Below are 9,993 nucleotides of genomic sequence, written 5' to 3'. Positions count from 1 at the left end.
TAGAGTACACATATAGAACTGGGGAACATAGGACCCTGTTAGAGTACACATATAGAACTGGGGAACATAGAACCCTGTTAGAGTACACATATAGAACTGGGGAACATAGGACCCTGTTAGAGCAAACATATAGAACTGGGGAACATAGAACCCTGTTAGAGTACACATATAGAACTGGGGAACATAGAACCCTGTTAGAGCAAACATATAGAACTGGGGAACATATAACCCTGTTAGAGTACACATATAGAACTGGGGAACATAGAACCCTGTTAGAGTACACATATAGAACTGGGGAACATAGGACCCTGTTAGAGCAAACATATAGAACTGGGGAACATAGAACCCTGTTAGAGTACACATATAGAACTGGGGAACATAGAAACCTGTTAGAGCAAACATATAGAACTGGGGAACATAGCACCCTGTTAGAGTACACATATAGAACTGGGGAACATAGAACCCTGTTAGAGTACACATATAGAACTGGGGAACATAGAACCCTGTTAGAGTACACATATAGAACTGGGGAACATAGAACCCTGTTAGAGTACACATATAGAACTGGGGAACATAGGACCCTGTTAGAGCAAACATATAGAACTGGGGAACATAGAACCCTGTTAGAGTACACATATAGAACTGGGGAACATAGAACCCTGTTAGAGTACACATATAGAACTGGGGAACATAGGACCCTGTTGGACCCTGTTAGAGTACACTTATAGAACTGGGGAACATAGAACCCTGTTAGAGTACACATATAGAACTGGGGAACATAGAACCCTGTTAGAGTACACATATAGAACTTGGGAACATAGAACCCTGTTAGAGTACACATATAGAACTGGGGAACATAGGACCCTGTTAGAGTACACATATAGAACTGGGGAACATAGAACCCTGTTAGAGTACACATATAGAACTGGGGAACATAGGACCCTGTTGGACCCTGTTGGACCCTGTTAGAGTACACATATAGAACTGGGGAACATAGGACCCTGTTGGACCCTGTTAGAGTACACATATAGAACTGGGGAACATAGAACCCTGTTAGAGTACACATATAGAAATGGGGAACATATGATCCTGGGAACATAGAATCCTTTGTAATATTTCCATTATGTACAAAATACATCCGGGAAACATTGGACCATTGGAACACAGCAAAGTCCTCCTATTTTCTTTTCTTCTGTTTTGTCCTCACTATTTGGTTAACAACTTATGATGCTCCCTATGTTCACTGTAGGCTACCGTTTGAAAACTGTACTTCTGGTCATATATATATACCTGTTGAGAACGTTTACGTCAAAACAAAGGCCACCCTTATAGAGTTTAACATTTCCCCGTCCTTCCACCTTTTATGAACATTGTAAATGAATGTTCAACAGTTAAAGTTGTTTTTTAAAAGATGTGTGTTATCTCATGTGCTATCTGGATCTAGTGTCCACAGACCAAGCACGGACGGCGCTGCCCACTGCTCCTGGAAGCTACGATGGGTTGAATGCAGAGGCTAAACTTCTCCGGATGCTGTGCTGTACACTGTGACAATACACCTTACATTAATATATCATAAGAAGCCACCAATCATATTTAGCCGAAGGCTGTACAGAGCTGCTGCTAATATAAGCTGCCAACTTGAGCAGTCATGCATGTTTACTGTGATGATTCAACTCATGCCGTAGTCCTCATTGGTATCTAGTCCACCACAATGAAACCAGCTGACATTCCTTTTATTTTGAAGGCTCGTGTGACATACGTCCGGTCTTATTATGTAAACTGTGTGACTTGATTCCGTCTTCGGTATTATTTGTTGCAGCGCTGCTTCCGCGTGTGTCACATGGCAGGTCCACGCGGAAGAGGCAGCATCATGGAGCGCAGCGCGAGCAGCAGCGACCGGCCCACCTGGGGAGAGCCGCTCGAGGCTCTGACGGATGCGTCCAGGTGCTTTCTGGGGGGGTCGTGCCCCAGCCAAAGGGCTGCGGATGTGGCTTGCCTGATATCTTCCGGGGTGCGTGGACTCGTCCCCGGCGAGGACAGAGCACGTTCTCCATCTGAGAATTGCCATGACAGCAGCGTGGAGCTGACCTGCCTCGCGTTGACTCTGGTGGAGAGGATCACGTCCAGCCTGCCGTCTCGCAGCCTGTCTCCAGCAGCCACGCGCTACTGCGTGGAGGTCCTGGAGCTGTTGTTTCAAGACATGGATCTCATGGCGCATCTAGTAAGAGCCCCACTCGGGTCGGCTGACGACAAAACACAAATGGATTTGAACGGCATACGTTTTCTGAAAGGACTACTTTTCCACAGATTGACCGGTTCCAGGCTGAGGACCAGATCATCTCTCATCTAGCTGCAAAGACGGTATCGACGTGCGTCGTACATCAGCTCCAGCAGTCGGTGAGTTCTCCAAGTGTGCTTAGAACACCTGGTTCCCTTGGTGTGGAACTGTCTGTTCTGCTGCATCATCCGTCCTAGTTTAGTTCTAGATCCATCACATGCTAAAACAACAAGAGATGCAAAACAACTGCAAAGAGACATAAAGAGACTCACAACCACTATGAAAAGAGGCAAACGACCACAACAATGGCTACAAAGACGCACACAAAGCAACAATAAAAAGAAGTATACAGTGTGTCTTGCTTTGGGTCTGAAAGCTGCCCGACACATTTGGACATGGAACAGCCCAGGGTGGTAGGGTTTACAGGGAAACACCAAAACAACCAACTGGAAGTGAGCTGGTCAGCAGTTATCTGATCAATACTAGCTTCATATACTATCTGACATATTGTACTATGTTCCAACATTATATGTGTGTAATAGATACTTTAATTTCTCAGGATACAATAAGTCCTGTCTGGCAGCAGAAGTGTGTGCAGGCATTTTACAGCTCAGCCCCCGGTCCTGAATTGGATGCTTGTCTGTGGTCATTGACTGAAATCTTAAAAAGACTTCTTAAAGGAGCTCATCAAGGTAAAACCAGGTACTTTTGTCATTTCACACTGTCTGTTAATTTAGTGAGAAAACAAAACAAAACATGTTTGTCACAGCTGCACATCATGTTAATGAGCCAGCAGAAGCTCCGATATCCTCTGCTTGATGTTCCTCTGATCCAGGGCCGTCTGTGCATCACATTCTTTGCTATCTCCCAAAACTAGGACTAGGCTCATGGCATTTGTTGCAGGAAGAGTATTGAAAATGCAGACATTCAACCTTTTCAATGAAATGTCATTGCTGGCTTGGTTCCATGTTCACTTCCTGAGAGCTGATGTCATTCCGATACACTGCAGCAGGAAATAAACTGGGACACATTTGGAACTGTGACTTGGTCTAATGTCCAGTCAATACAGGATTTGTAATGCCATTATCAATGGTGATATTTTAGAGTTTAAAAATAACTGAATGGTTTCAGCGCATGTAGCCACAAAGAAACTAGCTCAATTCCAGCTGGAGACCTGTGTTACATGTCATACCTCCCTTTCTTTATTGGACAGTTCACAGGGCCTCGTCCCTGTGAACTGTCCAATAAAAGCCCAAATGACAAAAAATGATCTACAGTATATTGAGTCTTACTCCTCTGTTGCTGCTCTTCAACACATCTGGTCGACGGTTTGTCTGGAAGATGAGCAGAGGCTGCAGTCTAATCCGCTGAGGAAGATTCCTAACTGAGTTAGATGACCCGAAGTATCTAAGTGGCAGTTATGATAAGAGCTGGTTAGTTTCTCTAAATGCTGAGGAAAGTTAGATAAGTCGCTGTGTAAATATACAATATGGATACATTTCTATTTGTTATAAATTAGGTAACAGAACACTCTAAATCAGTGCCGTCTGTTTCTCTGACCGTGGTTGTCTTCATCAATTCTCCTTCACATCTTTACTTGACCTGAAAAGGCAGTCAAGTTAAAGGACAAGTCTGGGTCAAAGATAACTAGAGATTCTTTACAGTGGTGTTGGATGCCAGGGCAATGCCATCTACAGAAACCACATCACCAGATAATTGATCTCTGAGGTGTTCAGGGCCCAGTAAAATAACTTCAGTTTTGTCTGAGTTTAACATCAGGAAGTTGCAGGTCATCCATGTTTTTATGTCTTTAAGACATTCTTGAATTTTAGCGAGCTGGTTGGTCTCCTCTGGTTTGATCCATAGATATAATTGAGTATCGTCTGCATAGCAATGAAAGTTTATGGAGTGTTTCCTGATAATATTGCCCAAAGGAAGCATATATAAGGTAAATAAAATTGGTCCAAGCACAGAACCTTGTGGAACTCCGTGATTAATGTTGGTGGTCATTGAGGCTTCATCGTTTACAAATACAAACTGAGATCGATCTGATAAATAGGATTTAAACCAACTTAGTGCGGTACCTGAAATGCCAATCGACTGATCCAGTCTCTGTAATAGGATGTCATGATCAATGGTGTCGAACGCAGCACTAAGGTCTAATAAGACCAGTACGGAGATGAGTCCTTTATCAGCACTAAGGTCTAACAAGACCAGTACAGAGATGAGTCCTTTATCAGCACTAAGGTCTAACAAGACCAGTACAGATATGAGTCCTTTATCAGCACTAAGGTCTAACAAGACCAGTACAGAGATGAGTCCTTTATCAGCACTAAGGTCTAACAAGACCAGTACAGAGATGAGTCCTTTATCAGCACTAAGGTCTAACAAGACCAGTACAGAGATGAGTCCTTTATCAGCACTAATGTCTAACAAGACCAGTACAGAGATGAGTCCTTTATCAGCACTAAGGTCTAACAAGACCAGTACAGAGATGAGTCCTTTATCAGCACTAAGGTCTAACAAGACCAGTACAGAGATGAGTCCTTTATCAGCACTAAGGTCTAACAAGACCAGTACAGAGATGAGTCCTTTATCAGCACTAAGGTCTAACAAGACCAGTACAGAGATGAGTCCTTTATCAGCACTAAGGTCTAACAAGACCAGTACAGAGATGAGTCCTTTATCAGCACTAAGGTCTAACAAGACCAGTACAGAGATGAGTCCTTTATCAGTACTAAGGTCTAACAAGACCTGTACAGAGATGAGTCCTTTATCAGCACTAAGGTCTAACAAGACCAGTACAGAGATGCGTCCTTTATCAGCACTAAGGTCTAACAAGACCAGTACAGAGATGAGTCCTTTATCAGTACTAAGGTCTAATAAGACCAGTACAGAGATGAGTCCTTTATCAGCACTAAGGTCTAACAAGACAAGTACAGAGATGAGTCCTTTATCAGCACTAAGGTCTAACAAGACCAGTACAGAGATGAGTCCTTTATCAGCACTAAGGTCTAACAAGACCAGTACAGAGATGAGTCCTTTATCAGCACTAAGGTCTAACAAGACCAGTACAGAGATGAGTCCTTTATCAGCACTAAGGTCTAACAAGACCAGTACGGAGATGAGTCCTTTATCAGCACTAAGGTCTAACAAGACCAGTGCGGAGATGAGTCCTTTACCAGCACTAAGGTCTAACAAGACCAGTACAGAGATGAGTCCTTTATCAGCACTAAGGTCTAACAAGACCAGTACAGAGATGAGTCCTTTACCAGCACTAAGGTCTAACAAGACCAGTACAGAGATGAGTCCTTTATCTGATGCATTAGGAGGTCTGTCTCTGTGGTGTTTTCTAAATCTTGACTGAAACTCCTCAAATAAACTATTCTGATGTAGAAAGTCACACAACTGATTTACGACTACTTTCTCAAGGATCTTAGAGAGGAAGGGAAGGTTAGAGATCGGTCTGTAGTTAGCCAACACCTCTGGATTAAGAGTGGGCTTCTTCAGGAGAGGTTTAATTACAGCTACTTTGAAGGAATGTGGTACATGGCCTGTTAAAAAGACACATTGATGATATCTATGTTGCTATTGTTGTTTAGTTTTTCTCCCTTATGAAGGATTAAACTAAAAAAGTGTTACATTAGATTTGCTATACGGTAGGAAAAATAAAAACATAGTAAATGTTTCTGCTATTGCTAATAATTAATTACATTAATCTTCCGAGTATGTTTTCTATAAATTCCTTTAGTCAAACAATCCAATCCAAAGATATTTATCTTTCAACGATAAAACAGAGAAAAGCAGTAATTACTTGATTGGCATTTGTTCATTAATTAATTAAAGGAATACTCCACCCACAAAATGATCATTTGTATATAATTGCATCACCCTGTGTAATCATTAATTATTTTAGAACAACGGCAAACCTATATGAAAACATGCATTTACAAACTCGTGTAGTCGAATCCAAGTTTTTTTATCCAACGTATGCTCAGTACTTCTCAAACACTAACCTGGCGGGCCAGATGGTCTGAAACATTTTGAGAATCCAGCGGTAGTCTAACACATGCCTCCTCACTAAAATGTTCCTTGGTGAAATTTGTGGCCTTCCAGCGCAAGCGAGGGACTGTTCATGTGGAGCTGTGACAAATGGACAGAGTGCTTGTGAAGCAGTGGGCATACTACCTGATACCTGAGACTTGGATTGTACAGCACGCGTAGTTAGTTTGTTACGGATGTAGTCGTATAGTTTTGCTGTTTAAAGGCAGCCCCCATTCACTTAAATTCCGACTGTTCTTTGATTCTCCGCTCACCATGGAGGAGTCAAGGTAACACAAGGTGAGTCATTGATGTACAAGGGGGTTGAGGGGTGAAGTATTCCTTTAAAAGATGAATGGAGCAGCCCAGGTTTCTTGCAGTGATCCTTGTTTCTGATCTCATTTTTAATGCATTAATTTCCTTCCAACAGACGTCTTTGGGAAACTTCTGGCAGCTCTTGACTTGAGCCTGAGTGCTTTATGCTCAAAGTTTCTCCCTGGAGAGAGAAAAGAGGGAACACAGTGTTTGGTGGATCTTACCAGCAGCAGACGCTGGGGAACCGCCTCGTGTCTCCTGCTGGACCTGCTGGAGGTGCTGACTGCATCCAGTGTGATACGTGGAGCTGGTGTCTGTCTGAAGAGTCAGAGGATAACTCACCTCCACTCCTCAGCACTGCTGACATCAGTCAGCTGCTCATCACAGTATTTTGTCAAAAAGCGAGTGCTTCTGCTTCTGAAGAGAGCGGTGCTGCAGAAGGCAGGAGAGGACTGGGCTTTAGGAGACGTGCTGTGCACGGGGCTCAGATACCAGCACTTCCATGCTGATATGAACACGCTGGCTCAAAGTGTGTTAACAGCAGTGGCTACTGATTGGTTGCAGAGTGTTCAAGTGGACTCTGCTTCTTTCTTTGGGGGGACCAGACATGTCAAAGGTGAGGAAGGCCAGAAACCAGACTGTGTGATGCTGAGAGCTGTCAGCCTGCTTCTTCTCAAGTCCATGGAGCTTCACATCCAATCAGCTGGGGCAACAGGTGAGAATCCATGATGGAAACACAGTTATATGTATCGTGTTCAATTATGGATTGATGTCACATGAGAACAGTTTGAAGAGAACTTTAAAGGGTCAAGACGTTTTAAGTGGCATGAGTTGCTTCACTTCTTTTGCCAAAGGGTTTGAATATGAAACCAAAAAACAGTAATCAGAAAGATGCTAAAACACCGAGTAGAGCTGAGGGGAACATGGGGATATTCCTCTGTGGGTTCATTAGTATTAGCAATATTTACCACGTTACACTCTGTCAATTGACCTATTGTTAATATAACAATACAAAACTGCACCTCCCACATTGTGAAAGTGAAACTTAAGGTGGTGAATTGAAATAAAACAATTTTAAGTTTAGGCAACAAAACATCTTAATTGGGTAACTGAAAAGATTGTGGTTTAGGTTCAAACAAGTATGTTATTTACAAAACTGCATAACTTGGCATTAGTTAAGGTATATTATGCAATAGTTTACTAAAAAACAATGTATATAGACTGATGAAAAGAATGAAAAAAAGAAGAATGCATCTCAATCCTCCAGGAGTGTGGAGTAGTTTGCTGATGCCCCATTGTGTCCTGTCACAGCAGGAGTGGGCAGTGCCACAGAGGTCTATGGGTATCTGCAGAGTCTGTGGGGCTTCCTGAGGCGGTGCAGTGTCCAGCTGACAGAGGTCACTCACCGCTGCTGCTGGGTCAGCCTGCTGTTTGGGGACCAGGACGATGACATGATGGAGGCAGCCAAAGCTTTGTTTTCCATATTCATCCATCACAGGTACAACAGTAACATTTGTGTAATTAATTTTCATCAACATGACGACAAAATTAATTGGGGGTTTGGCTGATTACTTTATTAATGGGAGCGTGTGACTGTAGGATTTGAAGGTGGAGCAACAAAAAGACAACAATGCTCTCTGAACATGATCCGAGGTCTGCGCCCAGGGCCCAGTGCACTGATGTGAATGGAGCATATGTTCAGAGGATGGAGGGGGAATGGGACTGTACCTCAAAGGGTCAAAAAAGATCTTTGAACGTGGATCTTATTTTCCCACATTGTTCTGTTTTAGTTGGTCCAGTATTATATGGGGTTCACTGTAATGTGTTTATTATAAGTGCACCCTCCCTCAATACTAGAACCGTTTCAGAAATGACTGTCCCTAGCTGTCTTTGAGAAACAAAAACATTGGCAAATATAATCCAGGTGGAAAAAAACAAGTAAACCTTTAACCACCTGCAATCAAACAGAGCAGAGGAACAGTTAAGTAATCTGGTGCAGTCCCGGAGAGCCAGGTATGATGTTCTCAAAAGGAGCTAACTGAACTGCTTGTTTCTGCCTGCAGACTGTGTTCTGGCTTGGATGACTCTGCTGTGTTGGAGGCAGCCTGTGCCTCTGGCTGTAACCCTCACTGCCACTTCCTGCTGCTGCTTCAGAGCATATCATTCGACCACAGCATCCTCCTTGACTTCCTGATCTCCACCGAAACCTGCTTTCTAGAGTACTTTGTGCGGTACCTCAAGTACCTCAGAGCTGACTGGCGGGGCTTCACTGCAGCATGTGGAAGAATCAGCTTGACAGGCGGTCATCGTTCACTGCAGCAGTCACTAACTGGTGATGGTGACATGTTGAAGGTGACCGATAAAGGTGAGCCTGATCGAGTCGAAGTCAGCGCCTGTGTCCAGCCCACAGGTGTTATTTCCCCAGTGGGAACCCTCCGTTTGGCTGCTGGGTTTCACCTTGTCGAGTACGATAGCTCTGACCAGTCTGATCCAGAGAACATGGAGGTTTCTCAGGAGGAACCGGGACCATCTGTAAGTGAGAAAAGTAGATTTAGTGCCTTGGATGTGAAACAAAAGATTAGTGGATCACCCATGCCTATCGGGCAACAACAATATGAGTCATCGGTCTCCAAACCTATGTGCACACTGGAAAGAAGACAGGAAGGGCCATCACTGCCCGTGCTGCAGAGTGAGCAAACGTCATGTCCAACCATGTGGGGACGGCTGCCCTGTGAAACATTAGCCAGAGCAGAGCTCTGTATGTCAGAGCTCAGAGAGGTGGTGACGAGGCTGCAGACACGGAAACTCTTCCCATACAACCCTTCCTCACTCTTAAAGCTCCTAGCACAAGTAGAGAACTGTTCCTAGCAAACACATCTGGTACTTAAGAAATTATAAAGATATATCAATTATGTTTTGTGAAGCTAAATCCAAGTGGTCCAGTGTCTGTTAGTTAATTCACTCTATTTTTAAACATGCACAGGTCCGAAATACACACATGCACAAACGGGACCATACACATGCATTCATGTTTGTACTGTCGGAATAAAAGGAAACTCAATAAAAACCTAGAAGAGCGTCGGCCTATGTGCTTATTTCGTATCCAATACTGTTTCCCTGTCAATGTGTGGTTCCCTCTACCAAGACCTGAATGAACCTCCATATCCCGAACCCTATCCACGAGGGGGGCGCTATTATTTTAACAGGAGGAAAACACTAGTTGACTGAGCACCACCAACCTCTTCACGTTTCGAACCAGTTTTCCCCACTCAGCGACCCACCCGCTGAGAAACCCACTCTGGTTATAGGTAGCTCCATAGTCAGAAACGTGAAGATAGGGAAGCCAGGGACCAAAGTCA

General features: G+C 43.6%; 1 protein-coding gene across 2 annotated transcripts; it reads left to right on the top strand.

Moving 5' to 3' along the window:
• The first annotated feature begins 1,796 nt into the window (after positions 1–1,796).
• On the top strand, positions 1,797–9,712 carry lins1 (lines homolog 1). Of its 2 annotated transcripts, none has more exons than XM_034529561.1 (6): positions 1,797–2,221; positions 2,308–2,397; positions 2,838–2,970; positions 6,750–7,349; positions 7,946–8,132; positions 8,698–9,712. In XM_034529561.1, the coding sequence occupies exons 1-6, from the start codon at positions 1,841–1,843 to the stop codon at positions 9,500–9,502; spliced, it is 2,196 nt and encodes a 731-aa protein (XP_034385452.1). In that variant the 5' UTR covers positions 1,797–1,840; the 3' UTR covers positions 9,503–9,712. The 2 variants fall into 2 exon arrangements, with proteins under 2 accessions (XP_034385452.1, XP_034385453.1); XM_034529562.1 differs by having other exon boundaries at positions 1,856–2,221; positions 7,949–8,132.
• Positions 9,713–9,993: the final 281 nt, after the last annotated feature.

Source organism: Cyclopterus lumpus, chromosome 3 (genome assembly GCF_009769545.1).
Source record: "Cyclopterus lumpus isolate fCycLum1 chromosome 3, fCycLum1.pri, whole genome shotgun sequence".
Lineage (NCBI taxonomy): Eukaryota > Metazoa > Chordata > Actinopteri > Perciformes > Cyclopteridae > Cyclopterus > Cyclopterus lumpus.
Note: the sequence above shows the minus strand (reverse complement) of the source record. Positions and strands in the feature narration are given on the sequence as shown.